This window comes from Sander lucioperca, chromosome 16, assembly GCF_008315115.2.
Source record: "Sander lucioperca isolate FBNREF2018 chromosome 16, SLUC_FBN_1.2, whole genome shotgun sequence".
In the NCBI taxonomy this organism is placed as follows: domain Eukaryota; kingdom Metazoa; phylum Chordata; class Actinopteri; order Perciformes; family Percidae; genus Sander; species Sander lucioperca.
Window position 1 is genome coordinate 19,901,604 of NC_050188.1, and position 18,400 is coordinate 19,920,003.

General features: G+C 40.2%; 3 protein-coding genes across 3 annotated transcripts; 2 read left to right on the forward strand and 1 right to left on the reverse strand.

Annotated features, from left to right (window-relative positions):
* The first annotated feature begins 1,568 nt into the window (after positions 1–1,568).
* Positions 1,569–3,281, forward strand: efcab1 (EF-hand calcium binding domain 1). Its single transcript, XM_031323202.2, has 6 exons — positions 1,569–1,769; positions 1,972–2,130; positions 2,355–2,459; positions 2,576–2,727; positions 2,923–3,027; positions 3,124–3,281. Exons 1-6 carry the CDS (start codon positions 1,694–1,696, stop codon positions 3,172–3,174), a joined length of 648 nt encoding a protein of 215 aa, XP_031179062.1. The 5' UTR covers positions 1,569–1,693; the 3' UTR covers positions 3,175–3,281.
* rbm48 (RNA binding motif protein 48) lies at positions 3,195–5,174 on the reverse strand. The gene is made up of 5 exons (XM_031323201.2): positions 5,015–5,174; positions 4,624–4,814; positions 4,347–4,492; positions 3,540–4,111; positions 3,195–3,430 (listed from the first exon to the last, which is right to left on the reverse strand). The coding sequence occupies exons 1-5, from the start codon at positions 5,141–5,143 to the stop codon at positions 3,368–3,370; spliced, it is 1,101 nt and encodes a 366-aa protein (XP_031179061.1). The 5' UTR covers positions 5,144–5,174; the 3' UTR covers positions 3,195–3,367.
* A 75-nt stretch (positions 5,175–5,249) lies between these two features.
* Positions 5,250–17,789, forward strand: pex1 (peroxisomal biogenesis factor 1). The gene is made up of 24 exons (XM_031323200.2): positions 5,250–5,507; positions 6,401–6,547; positions 6,673–6,756; positions 7,012–7,126; positions 7,463–8,139; positions 8,237–8,356; positions 8,520–8,640; positions 8,826–8,932; positions 9,103–9,188; positions 9,296–9,428; positions 9,654–9,750; positions 9,850–10,020; positions 10,147–10,301; positions 10,512–10,698; positions 10,887–11,053; positions 12,767–12,901; positions 12,986–13,050; positions 13,192–13,334; positions 13,787–13,890; positions 14,028–14,204; positions 14,773–15,015; positions 16,194–16,388; positions 16,630–16,760; positions 17,438–17,789. The coding sequence occupies exons 1-24, from the start codon at positions 5,400–5,402 to the stop codon at positions 17,520–17,522; spliced, it is 3,753 nt and encodes a 1,250-aa protein (XP_031179060.1). The 5' UTR covers positions 5,250–5,399; the 3' UTR covers positions 17,523–17,789.
* Positions 17,790–18,400: the final 611 nt, after the last annotated feature.

Genomic DNA, 18,400 nt, shown 5'->3' on the forward strand with positions numbered 1-18,400 from the left:
ATCCATGAATAAAAAGTGGCAAACTGAGTTTAAACAGGTTTTTCACCTTTTCCTCTTACCAGACACACCACAGATCATTGTCTGTGCACATGAGCAGAAACACTTTGGACAGGAGTGGAGTCCTGAGAGCCAGGAGGACTGTGGCCTGCATGTCTCAAAGCCTCCAGCAATCAAACAGGAACAGCAATGGAGCAGTCCAAGGGACAACAGCTACCAGATATGGAGGACTCCATAGACCTTCTTCACAGCAGACATGTTGACATGTCATAGTAGGAAAAACACAGGTGTATTAAAAACCATTAATTATGGCTGCATTCCACATAGGAGAGGCCCTGGTATTGTGCGTGCTGACTCACTGAAATAGCTTACTGGGACACTTGATGGAATTGAGCCATCATTAAGATTATCAATTTCAGCTGTGCTTTTCCTACTATGACAAGTCAAAAATGTCTGCTCTGAAAAAGGTCCATTACCAGCACTTTAAAAGTACACCCACCTGCATGAAGAGTTGCATTTACTCAGACAAGACTGAGTTACAAACTCATTACACAGGGAATGAAGACAGAAAGCCTGTACCTAACAACTCAGCTAACCACAGAAAGATTGAGGGAAACGCTCAGTCAAGCAGTGAATGTTGGACTCTTTTTCCAGATTGTTCAGTAACTCTGAGAAACTGTTCACCTGTGAGGTGTGCGGTAAAGAGTTTGTGTGTGACTGTGCACATGAGGATTCACATGGAGGAGAAGCCATACCGTTGCAGAATTTGTGGAAAAGAATTCCGCCATGTGGGCAACTTGGACGTAGGCCTTCATATGAGAATCCATATAGGAGAGAAACCCTACACATGCACAGTGTTCAGTCAAAATAATTTGAAGGCAAAACACATGGCTGTACACACAGGTAAAATGAGTTTAAGCCTGAAAAGTGTGTAAAGAAGAGGTACCGTTGACATGACTTAATGAATGTTGCTGTAATGGAAATTCCAGTTTCTGTGGGACAATAGGCAAATCTGCCGTTACTGTATAAAATGGTCATATAAAATGTAATAGAAAATCTTTGAGGCGTCTTAATCCGTTTTTTGTAAATTAGTTATTGTTAATTCATAATGGTTTTAAGCATCAAACTATCTTATGTAAAATCCTGAAATTTATTACATTTCATGTGGTTAATACTTTGGTATGTCTTTTCACTTCATCTGATCTGATGATGTAGAGGTTAAACGGATTAAAGACGTTCCTGTAGCTCAAAGCTCAGCAGCCTACTTACTGTAGATGTAGGTCAGATCTAGTAAATAACTCTTAACCTTGATTGAAATGTGAATTTTATTTCCATTCTAAATTTAGTTTATATTCTATATTCTGGCAAAACTGAACCTGCCAACTTCACAATTTAAATAGAAACCCAAACACAAATCAGCTCGTGTGTTTCATATATTCATTGTAAAATTGCGGTATTTTTCTCGTCTTTGTGCATTTAGGCCTACTACATATAGACTTCTCCTAAAAAAGTGTTCTGCTCGGTATATTGTCTCTTTGTAACCTGTAACGTTACAAAATAATTTGTCTACTTTATTTAAGCGCCGTTGAATTTGAACAAACAATGCTATTCCCCACGGTTGCCATGGCGACGGAATGTCAACATCGTCCCTGACGGAGGACTCGTGCTGTGCCTGTGCGGTGTTCCACCTCTACAAATGTCAGAAATGTCTGCTATGAACAGAAAATTAATACAAACTCTCGCTGAAACAATCTCAAAACAAGTGCAGCACTGTGAGTATTCAGTTCAAACTTACCTAACACGTTATCTTATGCTAACTAGTCTGTTGTGTTTACAGAGTATGCACCTTCCGCATATAGCTACGTTTCCTTGTTTTCAATTAACGCTAACAGCTACCACGCATTTTTCACAAAATTACACAGCTTAGCTATATAATAGACTGTGAAATGTCAGTCACTATTTCAATGATCCCAGTCAATAAAACAGAGGTGGAGTGCCTAATCCGAGAATTTAACGTGCTTCTGGGGGAGCAGACTATCCCCGGAAAAGCAGTTACCGGCCTGGACAGAATTCAGTTCAGGAGCATACTGCACAACATCTTTAAGATGACTGACGACATGATCATGGATGGAGGTAATCTGTCTATTTCAGATCTATATTAGCTAGTTTATATATATATATATATATATATATATATATATATATATATATATATATATATATATATATATATATATATATGTGTACTGTGCAGGATGACAGAGATTCATATTTAGATAACCAGCAGCAGTTGGATGCAGAGTATTGTGATTGTTTGGTATCCTTGTTCTGAATGTTACTAATTATCTGTCTCCCAGTCTTCAGGGCATTTGACAAAGACAATGACTGTTTCATCAGTATGAAAGAATGGATTGAGGGACTGTCTGTTTTCCTTCGAGGGACCTTGGATGAACACATAAAATGTAAGCTCTCAACCTTACTTTCAGTGCTCAGATTTACGATATTCACACATAAAAAAAAAAAATCGGAGTTACAAGCTTTAATCCAGCTAATAATTTATCCTCTTTGCATGGCTCAGACTGCTTTGATGTATATGACTTGAACGGCGACAACTCCCTCTCCAGAGAGGAGATGTTTCCTATGCTGAAGAACAGCCTCATCAGACAGCCTACAGAGGAGGACCCTGACGAAGGAATCAAAGACCTGGTGGAGATCACACTCAAGAAGATGGTGAGTGGATGGATGCTGCTGGCCCTAATGGTTTAAATTTTTATTCCTTGATTTCCATTTGCACCACCTCCTCAAACATCAAATTTTAGTGTTTCAGGGGGCAATAAGTAAAAACAGTCCCGGATCTGTACATACAGTATCTCACTAATTTATGGACACAACTGGCTACAAGCACATTGTCGTTTATTTTTGTAGGACCATGACCATGATGGCAAACTATCTTTCACTGACTTTGAAAAGTCAGTGAAAGAGGAGAATCTACTACTCGAGGCTTTTGGAACCTGCCTCCCTGACACCACGGTAATCACAATTCGAATGCTGTTGAAAAACTGTAATAACTTAATTTTTTAAGTCAGAAATTCCTAATCTTACACTCTATTTTCTCTCTGTTTTCAGAGTATTGAGGCATTTGAGCAACGTGTATTTCAGGAACAACAGTACCAGTGAAGAAATGACATTCATATGCATTTCCAGAAATAGTTTTTTCTTTAATAAAAATGTTAAACAGCTGTTTGCATTTTGGTGCAAAATGTGTAAATAAAAACAAGCTGCCAAGAGAAACTGTTTGGTTGGTCATTTTCAAAGTACAGTAGTAGCAGTAATCTCTGCATAAATTCCAGCATCAAAGCAGCTCACTTGATCAAATCCGACGACGTGGTTTCATCTTTTTCTCCACTGGTTTAAGGTCAGGAACTAATTCCACCTGAGAACGATAACAAAACGGGATTTACTGACACAAGTAAAGGCATCAAAGCTACAGTGAATAATTGTTTAATTCTGAATGTCTATCCAAAGATCAGATTATAGGATACCTGTTTCATTGTGTTCCTGATCAGGCTTACAGTTGTGTTCAGTGACACATCCTCCATGTCCAGTTTAGGAGGTTCTGGTAGCTTTGGCCCAATAAGTGGCTCATTGTTTCTAGTAACATCAGTCAGTGAGTGCTCTGCAGCGTCCTCCATCTTGCGTTTCCTGTTCTCCAAGTGTGTGGTCCTTGGGACCAATCTGACTGCTGCAGAAGACTGATTTGAGATCAGTCTATGTTCTGTGCCTATGTCTCTGTCTGAAGAGATTTGGCTGGAGCTTGAACTCTTGTGCACTTGTGCTTGCTGCTGTTTTGTGTCAATGATGGCATTATGTAATGTCCCCATTTTGTCCTCTGTTGGTATAGTTCCATGTTGATTTCTATGCCTGTAGTAATGATATTCCTGGGGAGGTAATGGCAATAGAGGAAAGCCTGAACAATGGCTAATGTTTGAAGTCTTCACTGTGTTATTATTGTCAGAGGCTTTATTATGTCTGGCGATGACCGTCTCTGATGTGGTGGCTGTATCTGATGAAGTGGGCTCCTCGTTTACAGCCTCCTTCTGTTCCCTTTCTCTTGCTTTATAAGAATATTAGACAGAGGGGTAGGGGAGGATTAGTATCATCAACAAATAGTTCAACCTCATGTTTATTTGCCATTCCAACTATAAAGATAAAATAAAACCTCTACAGTACATGAAAAACCTGAGTGCAATAAAAGTTATTTCAAATAAAGGTGCATTGAAAGGACAAGAACATACACGTTGATGCGCGTTTTCTCTAAAAGTAAGTCTGTATTTGATGTTAAAGTGTACCTTTATTCTGAACAGCCCTGATTATATATCTCCTCCTGTCCTGCAGCTTCAGCCTGGTGTCTTCCACAGTCTCATATTCTGGGACGTAGCACACATGCAGCACACCACCGTAAAAACTCTTCTCATCCATGCGTCGTTTAGCTGCTCTGAAACAAAAAGTTTAAAGCAAAATTATTTAGCAAGTCTATTCAACTTTGCCAGTGCAGTGTAAAATACACCTTTATGATCCACAGCGGGGGAATTCGATATAATGAACAAGGTATGTGACATCCTGTACCTGGCGCTGGTGAGTTTCTGGAACTTGACAAGGTAGACTTCCGTGAACTCCTCAGCAGGGTACTCGTCCAGGGGCCTGTACTCCTCCACAGCTCCGTACAGGGCACACAGTTGGATCAGCTCGGTCATCAGTCCAATGGCTGGGACCCCTTGGACCATCAGGTAACGAGACTCTAAATTGATGGTGTACACCTAATGATGCACAAGACAAATATGATGACACTACAATATACTACAATGTAATATAGCATAATAGCCACACTAGCTACATTATTTGTACTGTCTAACGATATTAGTGAAGTGTACCCTCTAGCTAACTAGCTAGGAGTCGCAGTGTCTCATAGCTTAAGATATATTGCGTTTTTTCTTAATTATATTTAGCTTTATCTTACCTTAACAGCTTTCTCTTTCCTTCCCTCTCTATATTTAGGGCGAGAAATGCATATTTTCCGCTGTTCGTGGTGTTTATAAACATCTGGAACGCCCCAACAGCCTAAACTGTTGTTGCCAAGTGCCGCCATGTTTCTGGAGATAAACTTTCCGTTTGACACACTTCAAAATAAGAGCGCATGCTCTTTTGAAGACGCATGCATCGATTGCGTGTCCATGTGTAATATCTTATTTTGAAACGTGATTGAGCTCGATATCAGCTGCTTTGGTCTATCTAGGCACACTCCGAGGCAGAGCACATCGATCGGCAATGAGTTAGTTGCACATTTATCGGTAGCAGAGTAACGTGCCTTACATTTGCAGAGCTAGTCAGGCTATGTGAAAATTATGTTTAGTAATCAGGGCATTCAACCCATAACTGTTGTTTTTAACAACACAAAAAACTGCTTTCTTCAGCTCTCCCAGAAGTTGATATCGCATCTTTCCCTGAACGAGGTACGTTAGCTTATAAGCTTATAGCTAGCTAACGTTATCCATTTGTCATTGTCAGCTATCATAAGTTGAAGTTTAGTTTTGTTAAACAACGTTCAAGTAAAACATATTGGCCTGTTTGTGAAAACGGCGTTTATTCCACCTGTGAACGTGTTTTGTTCGTTTCCTTTATTGCTTTATACAGAACAATGCTGCTGTCAAAGTCCACATTACAATATTACTCAAGGCTAGGCTCATTTGGTTCACTGACGCTGATCAGATTTACTCCTTATTGACATTTGGTATTGAATGACAAGGCATTTTTCGATACTCAATACTATGGAGGTAATTCGGCCGTGCCTAAAACTGCCTATAAAAGTTCGGTAACCAGCCCTAGTAAGCAGAGATGCCAGTGGTTTGGCCACTAATTACTTTTTTTTTTTTTTTTTACTATTATTCATTATTAGAAGAAGTTCCCTTGCAGTCTCACTTGGTGGTGACAAAACATTTGAGATGAAACATTTGAGATGAGATTTGAAGCTGGGTAAATGCCAGAGCATTCTTATAAATCACTGCTTGTTCTTGTATCCTGTTCACTCTTGTTGGTCTATTAGCATCTTTAACAATTTACAAAGAACACTATCTTTCAGATGATCTTGTGTGATATAATGTGAAGGATCGCACATGAGATAGTTTGCATGACATGCACAAGCCTCCCTCCTTTTCGGTTTTGACAGTTGGTGTGGTGAATTACTGGCTCTACCCTCTTCTCCTCCAGTTTGATATCTTTATCAAACTTGAGTTAACTATAAATAAGCAGAAAAGGAAAAAAAAGGTTATGATACAGACGTTTAATAGATAAAGTGCCATGGCAATCAAAAAGTACAACAGCAAAAACTTTGTGTGGCTGTGTTCAGAACCAGGCTTTGGAGTTGTCCTGGTCCCATGGATCTCCAGTGTTCCTGAGCTGGACTCTAAACAGAACCTCCTCCAGCCTAGACAGCCATAAAGTGGAGCTGTGTCGACAACTGGGAGAAAAGCTTGGCCTAAAAGATGGAGAGCAGGTCTGACTTGACAATGAGCAATTTGTTCTGTGCTCTGTTTTTTTTTACCAAAATAGTCCATAATCTCTACTGTCCAGGCTGACTAGGTGTTTGTATTGACTGACTGGTTGTGTGGTTTCCTTTAGGGCTTCCTGAGACCATGTCACCAGGTCTCATCACTGCATCAAGTGTTTGTGGAGCCTCTGTCATCTGATGACTGGGAAATCTTGGTGGGTGAATAATTAATTAGTAAAATTACTGACCCAATGTCTTCATGGTGAAAAAATAAACTTTAAATAAATGTAAATTTATTTAAAGTTTAGTTTAAATTTAAGTTTTTAAGTTAAGTTTTATTTAAATTTTAAATAAATGTTTATTTTCTGACAATCCTCCCACTATGAAGAAAAACACCAGCGATGGACTTGTAACCCAAACTCACATGAAACAATTATTTATCATCTGTTTTCTGTGACTGACACCCCCAGGAGCTCCACAGTGCAGCGCTGGAGCAGCAGCTGTTGGATCAGATCAGAGTTGTTTTCCAAAATGCTGTGTTTCCTGTGTGGGTGGACAGCCACACAGCCATCTACATTCAAATAGGTCAGAGTTAATCCAATAATTGTTATCTTTTGTTGGTAGCAAATAGTCTGTAAATCTGCCTCGTCTTCTTCCAAACCGAGAAATTCATGCCGAAAAGGATACCGAACTTGCACTATGACTGTATGGTTTGTATCAGTGCTCGGAAAGACATATTTCAGAAGAGCAAACGTTTTTTGTTCCATTATGTAATAATCCTAAGAAGTTGTGTGGTGCTGTGGTTTCAACTAGTTGAGCGTACTTACTAAAACATTTGTTCTGCTCCTTTTGTTTAAATTTTATGTTTGGTCATATACAGTATTCATGAACACAGTATGATCTGTTTTTAACTCTGTGCAGCCTCTCTTTCGCCATCTGTGCCCTATGGTCGCTTGGAGCAGTTCACAGAACTAGTTGTCTCTCCTAAGAGCCGCGCTGGAATTGGCAACCTCGATGGTTCTCCAGTGAGAAACAGCGAGAAGCAGCATTTTCACAGACAGCAAAATATGGATCTTTCCTCCCCCTCAGGACCGTCATTAGAAAGTACCACCCCTGTTCCTCAAAGCCACCAGTGGGGTGGCATAGCTGACCTGAAGAGCCTGCTACGCTATATGATAAAGGGTACTTATGACCCAGTTAAAGAGCTGCCACCTGTACCCGACGTCCCTGTCCTCACTGACTCTATCTACAGAGTGTGCGGTGCGCCTCCAGACTCTCTTTGCACTATATGCCATGTCGCAACTGCTGTTATTCATATATTTCCTTGGAGCAACGGGTTGAATGCTGGGCCAACTGGAAGTCAGTCGCCAGTGACTTATGGCCTGCTCTCCAAAGTTCTCTCCCCTAAAGAATCGAGGGACAGAGCCAAACAGGCCATGGAGAAAAAGAAGAACACAGGAGTTAATAAAATTGCTGGAGGAGAGGAGATGAAAGAAGAGGAAGCCGTGGTGGTCAGGGTTGTGTGCCATGGTACTGAGATGCTAGCACACAAGGAAAAAAGTCACAGCAAGGGAGAGATCCATAGTGGAAGAGTATTGGTGAGTATGCTGTTAATTTATCCACTCTTCTCTAAGATTAACTATGACTCTTTTTTTCATATGCGGTCATATCTCTTATAAAAATTGTGATTTTCAGATCCCACAGCCCCTGGCCATAAGGTTGAATATCATCTCACATTCAACAGTTAGAATTAAGCCAGTCAAATCAACTATCAAAGTAGCCTCCTCTATTCGCCTACAACCCCTAATGCCACTGGTGAGTGCTGGATTAGCCATATGTGGTTACAGTGTGGTGTTAGAGATTTTTTTTCTTCCATTTGATTTGTTCCACTATTACTTCTCAAATTGATAAATTGTCAAAGATGCATAAGATTTAATCTACCTCTTTGCTTTATGCCCATGTGACATTTTTTCTTCAGCCCGAGGAGGACGATGAGGCGATCCAGACAGCTTTCCTTGGTTGGCTACACACTCAGAGTCATGAACCTTTAGCCTGTCTGACTGCACGGTCTGGCACCATCCTCCTACATGGAACTGATGGTGATTCATTTGTACTCCTCTTTTACAAGTTATTGTACAAATCCAGCGATGGCACTATGATAGAAATTACTAATCCACTGAATACCAAAAAGAAGATACAAATCGCATAACCCACACATTAAAATTAAAAGTACTTTCAGCTGCAATAAAACATCACTGTTCTCCCACTTTTTTCCTATTTCTAGCAAAGTTAGAGTTTGCTTTAACTGTACTGAAACCAGAACCAGAGAGCGATCCTCCAGACCAGCTGTTTTCATTAACACCTGCTATTGTCCAGAAGGAAAACATACAGGTACAAGCATGCGTGTCATGTAATTGCCCATTAATATTTTATAATATTGGATGGCTGCATGCAGTTTTTCTGTGCATAATTTCATGCAGGTGATTGTTAAACAGAATATCTCAAAGCCTCTGTGATGCTGCCATGGTTTAAAAAAAGCTCACACTATGTGTCACCCACAGGTAGACAGAGAGCCAGTGACATTGCCAGATGTAAAATCTACAGATGAAACGCCCAACCCAGAGCTTCCATCCCTCAGTATTCTTGGGTAAGCGTGTAGTTATTTGTGAGCCTTTTTGTGGTTTAAACAAGGATCTTTTCAGCATTCATTTCTCTCTACATCTCTCACTCCTCTCACTTTCTGTCTTTCCCCAGTGGGATCGATGAGCTGAGTAAGACTGGATTTGACTTCATCTCCCACAGCCTTCTGGGGAGTCCCCTCTCAAGAGAGCTTGGTGCCACTGGACGGGGACTCCAAGGAGGAGCTCTACTCATCACTGGGTCTAAGGTATCGCTTTACATAACCATCGTAATAATACTGCTCACAGCACAGATATTTCTACACTTTACAGAGAGTAAATAAAAATATCGACAATGATTTTTGAAAAACTGGTTTTGGCAGCCTAAACTTGTCAGACAGCAAAGTAACCATGTATTTCACTGCATTTGTATCCTTAACAATATTGGTTTGTACACTATGTAACATATACTGTACTGTTATGTATCCTCACAGGGAAGTGGAAAGAGTACTCTATCCCGAGCCCTCTGTAGAAAAGCTAGAGAAGATCTGGATGCACATGTGGAGCTGGTGGACTGCAAAAAACTACAAGGTTAACAGAAACTCCACGTAGATAGTTTGTATTAAAGACTAGACTTCACGTCTAGGTGAATGTATTTATCATAGAAATTGTGTTTTTCTTAATTTTCAGGCAAAAGGGCAGAAACAGTAAGACAGATGCTACAGGATATTTTTGAACAGGCGGAGTGGAGGCAGCCTTCAGTTGTACTACTTGATGATTTGGACCATATGACTGGGGCACCAACCTCACCAGAGCATGAGCATGGACCTGAGGCGCTGCTGCAACAGCACATTGCACAAAGTAAACCATAGATTCTTTACTTCGTATGTGTGTGGGGGAATTTCTGTTGTCATGTATGTTCACAGGCAGGATTGATGATTATCACCGACCTTGATGCTGATTCGTCTTGTCTGTTTGTGGCTGCAGGTCTGAAGGACGTGGTGGATGAGGTGCTGGTTCACTCCAGGCTGGTGTGTCTGATCATCACCAGCCAGAGTGAGCATTCCCTCCACCCCTCCCTGACCGAGGTGCAGGGGTCCCACTTTATCCAGGGCTTTGCACACATCCAGCCACCCGACCAGGTACACACACACACACACACACACACACACACACACACACACACACACACACACACACACACACACACACACACACACACACACACAAACAAACATGCACACACAAACAAACAAACATGCACACACAAACAAACAAACAAACATGCACACACAAACTGGTAAAGGTAACAAATAAAAACCAACAGCTACCTTGTTTGCTATTGCTTGTAGGCTCAAAGAGCAGAAATCCTGTGTCGTCTGATACTCCGAAAAACAACCCTATCTGAGGAGACCTTACAGACTCTAGACCTGGCAGCTGTTGCAAAGGAGACAGAGGGATACACGCCCCAAGACCTTGTACTACTTTTGGAGCGGGCTGTCCATGCCAACACTGTACAAAGAGGACACAGTGACCAGGGTACCAAAGATTTTGGTTACACTACGCTAAAATTGTAGAATTCACAATTCATTTTATTTTGTAAATATAAAGTTGATTTCCAGGTGTTCTTTAATTTCTTCACTCCGTGTCTCTAATCAAGCTAATGCTAGTTTATTTAGTTTATTTTGCCACTTTCACATTATTTCTTTGTGCTCCGCGTCTCTCAGGTGTGTGTCTGTCATGGAGGGACTTTGTGCAGGCTCTCAAGGGATTCACTCCTCCCTCGCTGTGGGGTATAGACCTCCACACTCCAAGTGGAGTTGGGCTGGAGAGGGTGGGTGGGCTGAGGGAGGTGCGACAACAGCTAATGGACACCATACTCCTCCCTGCTAAGGTCAGTGTCAGTGTGACTAAACACTTAAGGCTCTGACACACCAACCTGATGACTGACCGTCGGCAGAAAAGGCAGTCAGACTGACTGAACACACCGAAGCGACGCAGACTTGAGCGTACGCTCTGCGTGTGTGGGAGACGTAATACGTCTCCATAACAGCAGGCGGCGCTAATCTGTATTGTTGTCCAAAAAATGAAAACCAGCAGCTGATTGGACAAACGCGTCACGTGGGTCTGGCTGCTCCCGAATTTCAAAACCGACCATAATGGCGGCTCGTTCGGAATACGATCTCATATTTTATGAAAATAGTTCACCGTTTCTGAAAACATTTTAAGCGAGAAATAGGCCATGCAGTTGCTGAATCGGTCTTCATTTCAGATCGACAAAGGTCAGCTTTAGGGATGTCCATCTATATGCGGTGGCACAGAGTTAGACCCTTTTGACTCCACACAGAAACAGCAACGCATGCGGCATGACATCACTTTGTTGCAGAGACGCTATTGGTTAAATGCCAGCAAAGTAGAACACGGAAGCAGCTTGAAGCGGAAAGTGCGAGTATGTCTGCGGTCTGGAGGTATTATAAAGTTGAATTATTATAGAAGTATCGGATCGGGACTCGGTATCGGTAGATACTCAAAATCAAATGACTTGGACTCGGACTCGAGGGCAAAAAAACCTTATCGGGACATCCCTAGTCAGTTTAAAAGATTTTGAGAGGCGTTCGTCACGCTCATCCCGCTCGTCATTTCCGGTAATTGGTCGTTGAGTCCGACTGCCCACTGGCCGATTCAACAAGTCAAATCGGCCCAAATGAACGCTGACGGCTCCTCCGACTGACGACAGCACGGAACACACGGAACAGACTCGGGTCACCAACCTCGCCAGACTGTCCGACGGCCGATAATCGGGTTGGTGTGTCAGCGCCTTTAGACAACCAGATGTTTTCAGTTAGATGGAAATCTGTACAATTATAGGAGGAACAAAAGTGATCAAATTAAATGATAAAAGTGAATGTGATTACGATGCATTTATCACCAATTATCATTTTAGCATCATAAGATATATGATAGAAAGAGGTGATAAATGATGAAAGTTGTTAGGTTATTTTTATGATTAGCTTTTTTTTAAATTTCCACTTCTTGTGTAACCCACAATAACACAGTTATTAGAAAACACACATGGCTGTCTGGTGATTAAATGGTTCGATTTAATCTGTTTTTATCATTTATTTTTTTAAGCTGCCAGCCCTCATAGTCTTCAATCTCTCTGCTGCTATTTTTTTGTTCCAAACCTGACACGGGAGCAGATCCTGGAAATTGAGGCCTTCAGGGCAGAAACACTTTAATGTCTTAAAACCCTTAGGACTGTCCTTCTTTAGAAGAAAGTGCTCTTCGTACAGCCTGAAAGTTAGTGATGAAAATGTTGCATATTCACCGTTTATTGTTCTTCACAGCACCATATTGGCCAAATTAAGTAAACCCCTGATTTAAATTATATTGGCCTAATAATATAGTAATGATATAACTTTTAGGAAAAAATAGCCATCAAACAGTGGCTGTCTTTTTCATATTTTTTTAAGTTAAATTAAATCATGGTGTATGTGAGGACCTATTTCTTTTTTTAACACAGATCAACAGCAGTAACTGTAGAGGTGGAAAATACAAGAACAAGTAAATTCTTGATAATTGATTGTGGGTCTTTGTTGCGTTGCAGTATCCCATCCTGTTCTCCAATCTTCCTATTCGCCATCGCTCAGGAATATTGCTGTATGGAGCTCCTGGTACAGGGAAGACCCTGCTAGCCAGGGCCGTGGCCAAAGACAGTGGTATGAACTTCATCAGCATCAAGGTAGGCTGGGCTTTGGCTTTGACAGTCTTTCTTAATCAGAGCAACCTGCATCTTCAGTGACGCAGGATATTCACCTCTCTCTAGGGACCTGAACTTCTGAGTAAGTACATTGGAGCTAGTGAGCAGGGAGTCCGTAATGTCTTCCAGAGGTTAGTCAACATTTACACGCTCTCACTTTTTTATGACTCCAGCAGACCTTTATAGTTGCTAGTTATGAGTAACATCAATTATTTATAATAATTGTAAGCTCCACTAACGCTTATTCATGGATATTTTTCTGGTTGCTCTAGGGCACAAGCTGCCAAGCCATGCATTCTGTTCTTCGATGAGTTTGACTCACTGGCCCCCAGGAGGGGCCACGACAGTACAGGTGTAACCGACCGTGTGGTCAACCAGCTCCTCACCCAGCTGGATGGGGTGGAGGGACTGCAGGGTAGGTCATATAGGAGTATACTACATATTATGAGTTTTGTATATTGACAATACATTTTAAATAGCTACGTGCACAGATTCTATTGACATGTTTTACTAATCAGTGTGGCAATCCTGACATTTTGGGAAATGCGCTTATTCACTTTCTTCCAGAGAGTTAGATGAGAAGATCAATACCACTCAACTCTGTCCACAGGTAATTAGTGATCTTTGGAGGTGTTGGTAGGCAGATTCTGTTGCTTTTGGACAGAGCCAGCCAAGTAGTTTCCCCTGTTTCCAGTCTTTGTGCTAAGCTAAGCTAACCATTTATTGAGCAGACATGAAAGTGGTATCTGTTCTCTCATCAAACTCTCGGCAAGAAAAATAACGTGTACAGGTATTTACCAAAATGACTACTACAAATCTATTCCTTTAAGGTAAATAAATAAGAATCCTCTATGTTTGCATTCGTAGGTGTATATGTGCTTGCAGCCACCAGTCGTCCAGATCTGATTGACCCAGCCCTGCTGAGACCTGGACGACTGGATAAGTCCCTCTATTGCCCCCCTCCTGACCTGGTGTGTTGCATAAAATCAACTACTTCTAAGTGTCACTTTTTTAACACTTACACACTTACACTTCATAATGTAATTTTGATATGTCTATGTACAGAAATCTATGTCCTTGGTAGTAAATCCAACTGTTACATTTCCAGGAGGCTCGTACGGAGATCCTGAAGGCTCTGAGCACCGGTGCTGCCCTGGCCGCTGACGTGGATCTCGACCAGCTGGCAGCAGCAACGGAGCAGTTCACCGGGGCAGACCTGAAGGCCCTGCTCTACAACGCCCAGCTAGAGGCCGTCCACAACAGCATGGCCTCCAGCACACCACACGTAAGTCTATCATATCTACGAGTACACGTCACTGAAGAGCTCATTTTAAAGATTTTTTGGGGGGCATTTTAGGACTTTATTTATATAGGACAGCTGAAGACATGAAAGGGGAGAGAGAGGGGGAATGACATGCAGCAAAGGGCCAAAGATCCTGCAGCCGCTGCATCGAGGAGTATACCTCTATATATGAGGTTTGCCACCCAGGTGCCCTGAACTGCTCATTTTGTTGCGATAGGGTTGCCATGGGCTAAAAGAGCAGGAAGGCAGGGAACTGTTGGCCAACTCAGTTTTTTTTTTTTTTTTACCTCAGGGCTAATTAAATGAGGGGTTTTGTATGCATCTTAGCATGTGTAAGCTGCTCTACATGTTATTTCATCATCAGTTTACAACATAATTCAAATGATTCCCAACCATGTTGACAAGAAAAATGATTGCAGAATGAGCCTAAACCTTAAGCTGCTATAACACAGTGAAGCCACTTTGCTTGTCCATGTATTTTTTGAGCACTACAAAGCTTTGTGTACTTTCGTATCTAAACTTTGGCCCTCTGTTTCTGGGTGATAATCAGGAGCTGATCTCTGGCTCAGACAGCGACATGAGCCTGTCCTCCATGATCTTCCCAAACAACAGCAGTGGCTCAGATGATTCTGTGGGGGAGGGGGACCCAGGCGTGGGGCTGGACCAGTCCATGGTTCTCCTGGAGCCCAGTGAGCTTCAAGCAGAAGACGAACACCATCGTGGAAATGTTTGGAGACTCTACTTTGGAAGCTCCTATGAGTCAGAGTTGGGGAATTCACCGATTTCAGGACTGGTGAGCAGTGCTGGCAAAAAGTCTTTTTCTATTATTTTATTCCAGTTTATGTTAACCAACACATTAGTCAACAACAACACAGTACATACATTGTAAATCATGTATTTATGGAACTACAAGTCAATAATATGATCACACATTTCATAGAATACATTTTCCCAGAGCAAGATGAGATGCCATGACCTTTGGCAACTTTACAACTTATGTAAAGAAATAGTTAAAAAATGTTGGGAAATACACTTATTTATTATTTTCATCCAAGAGTGAGATGAAAAGTTATATTAGTATCGTGTCTGTGCATTAACTATTGAGCTGCAATCAGGACGTGGTTAGCCTAGCATAGCATAAAGACTGGAGGCAGGGGGAAACAGCTGGCCTGCCTCTTTCCAATGTGAAAGAAATGCCTTTCAACAGGTCTCAAAATCACTGATTAAAATGCTTTATTTTGTTTGTTTAATCCATACAAAAAATAGTTACAGCACATACCTCCCTCTAAAACCATAACTTGTTGGTTTTACATTTCTGTTTTTGTACAAATTAAATAAACAATATATAACATGTCAGTTTTACAGTTGTCACTACAGTAGGTGTATTTTTGAACTTTGGAAAGAGACAGGCTTGCTGTCTTTATGTTAAACTAGGCTAATAACACCTTGACTCCAGCTCTGTACTACAGCTCTGAGATAAAATTCAAGTTGATCTTCTCTATGACTCCTGGGAAGAAAGCTAATTTGTTGAACTGTCCCTTTAAGAGGCTTTACAGCTCTCCACGCAGGCACAACCAATATGGTAGACCTGCTACAGATTGGAGTTCATAAGTAATTTCTGATTCAATTTGCAGCAAATTGTTGTGGGCAAATCTTGATCTAATTGACACTTCTAAATATAGTATTTAAAATATTAACATACAACTACAGCAATCCCAATGAAAATGTTATTATATTGACACTGGGAACTTTGTAGAAACTTGTATGGTGTGATGTTGCAATCTAAACTATTTAACACATCTGGTCAAAGTAGTGAATTTACAAAACTCTGTCCAGACTTGCAGTACAGTATGCCTACACATCAACACAGACCTTTGTAATTATGTTATGCTAAATGTAGTGGTGCTTTTCAGGCATTTCTCTTATGATTTTTGTGTCTGTCCATTTTCTTTCTTCTGCCTCCCTTGGCAGAACTCCCAATGCGTCTCTGGACCGGACTCCATGACCCATGACTTAACAAGGGCAACAGGTCGGGAACCTGCCGGCTCACTCCCCCCTGCCTACATGTCCTCCCTTCAGAGCGGTTACCAAGAGCTCGGCCCGGAGCACCTGGAGCGCCTACAACAAGACATTAACAACATCAAGAATAACTACAGGAGAGTCAACGTAAGTGACAAAAATGGACTAGAAAATATCTAAATGCTGTTGTATTCTTATTGCATTATTGAACAGAGACATACAGAAAGCAATAGAATCGCAACTGTTGTTACTTTCTGTAATACTTTTCTATTGATTTAAAACTAGTTTATCCTGTACTAGTCTACTCGTGCTTATTGTATCAACTAGTATTGTTAGATTGCTTATGTTAACTACTGAGTGCATGATTACTCTTGTACTTTGTGTGTAGGAGGACGGTGTCCGGGTGCATTCAGCCTCCAGCCAGCCAGGCCTGCTGCTATGTCAGGCTCATGTGAACTCCGCCCTGGCTGTGACCAGACCGTCCCTCAGCAAAGCTGACTGGAACAGATACACAAAACTGTGAGTATGAGGACACCAGATTGGACTGCATTGCAACAGTCACAGCAATACAAATTACGCTAATATTATATATATATATATATATATATATATATATATATATATATATATATATATATATATATATATATATATATATATATATAATTTTGTGTGTGTGTGTGTGTGTAAACCACTGTAACAAAGGTTTGCTCTACACAAAGTAAAGAAATCATTTCACAGCTGTCCATTTATTTTGGAAAAAAGTGAGCTTTTAATGGTTTAATTGGCTATGAAATTTATTAAGCATGTAATGAGCCATTTGGGGTCTCACCTACAGGAGGAAATGAGCTGAAAAAGCTGTTGCCAAGTAGCAGCAATAGAGGAATATGAATCATTATTAAAATCCCTCTCATAGTATTCAGCATTTTTTATTAAGTTGAATTACTTTGTTGTGTTTTTTGTGAATTCACTGGAATTATAGCTGAGCTGGAGCAGAGAATTTGCCCAGTCAACTATATATAGCTACTGACTCATCTCTCATGTGTCAAGTGAAGGAATAAATATCTTGTTAAAGTTGAGGGGAGAAAAAAAAAAAAAAAAAATCTATCAAATCTTTTGTATTTTATAGTAACTGTAAACTGTTTTAAAACATTATACGTGTCGGAAAATTTTAATAAATCTTTTTTTTTTTGTAGGTATGAAGCCTATGGCGGTGCAGGAGACGGGAAATCTCTTCATTCAGTCACATTTAAACCTGGCCAACGTGTGACTTTAGCTTGATCAAAAATGCTAGTTTGACACACATAATACGTTGTTTTTGATGTAAGTTAATAAAAGCTGTAATGCATTAATAATTTAACAATCAATGGAGTTTACACCAACCGTTCCAGAGCTTTAAAGACAATGTAAAATAATGATTGTTTAAATGTTTCCTACTGACTTCATTCTGAGTGAGACATTTATATAATTAAAATGTAATTATTGTATATATGTATTATGCCAGAGGGTAAATTATGTATTTGTTAGAATTAAAGATTAAATCTTTGTCTAAATTTTGCTTGTGTTACTTGATTGGACACTGAATGTGAATTATTTTCATTTCCTATTTTCAGTTTACAGCCACTGGATGGCATTAAAATGTCACAAAATGAGTCATAGTATAGTATGCCATCAAATAAATAATGAATTAAGTCATAGTAGTATGTCATGAAAAAGTCATGTCATAAAGTCATAGTAGAGTATTTCATAAAATAAGTCATAGTATAGTATGTCATAAAAAGTCAGAGTCTAGCATGTCATTAAACATCATAAACTAAGTCATAGTATATTATGCCATAAAATAAGTCATAATATAGTAGTAATATAGTAATGGTATGCCATAAAAAATGATAAATACGTGATAGCATAGTATGTCATGAAAGAATTATGAATAAGTGATAGTATAGTATGCCATAAAAGTCATAGTATTATACGTCATAAAAAGTCATGGTATAGTATGTCATAAAAAATCATTAAATAAGTCATAGCATAGAATGTCAGAACAGTCATAAAATAAGTCATAGTATAGTATTTCATAAAAGATCATAAAAAGTCATAGTATATTATGTCATAAAATAATCATAAAAAGTCATAGTCTGGTATGTCATCAAACAAATCAT

Excerpts from the sequence above, each read along its gene's own strand:
- efcab1 (XM_031323202.2), top strand. The coding sequence starts at position 1,694 with ATGTCAGAAATGTCTGCTATGAACAGAAAATTAATACAAACTCTCGCT. Across the intron at positions 2,728-2,922 it reads AGATCACACTCAAGAAGATG|GACCATGACCATGATGGCAA; the intron begins GTGAGTGGATGG and ends TTATTTTTGTAG. Across the intron at positions 3,028-3,123 it reads CCTGCCTCCCTGACACCACG|AGTATTGAGGCATTTGAGCA; the intron begins GTAATCACAATT and ends CTCTGTTTTCAG.
- rbm48 (XM_031323201.2), bottom strand. The coding sequence starts at position 5,143 with ATGGCGGCACTTGGCAACAACAGTTTAGGCTGTTGGGGCGTTCCAGAT. Across the intron at positions 4,815-5,014 it reads GGAAAGAGAAAGCTGTTAAG|GTGTACACCATCAATTTAGA; the intron begins GTAAGATAAAGC and ends GTGCATCATTAG. Across the intron at positions 4,493-4,623 it reads CAGAAACTCACCAGCGCCAG|AGCAGCTAAACGACGCATGG; the intron begins GTACAGGATGTC and ends TTTTTGTTTCAG.
- pex1 (XM_031323200.2), top strand. The coding sequence starts at position 5,400 with ATGTTTAGTAATCAGGGCATTCAACCCATAACTGTTGTTTTTAACAAC. Across the intron at positions 9,429-9,653 it reads TACTCATCACTGGGTCTAAG|GGAAGTGGAAAGAGTACTCT; the intron begins GTATCGCTTTAC and ends GTATCCTCACAG. Across the intron at positions 16,761-17,437 it reads TGGAACAGATACACAAAACT|GTATGAAGCCTATGGCGGTG; the intron begins GTGAGTATGAGG and ends TTTTTTTTGTAG.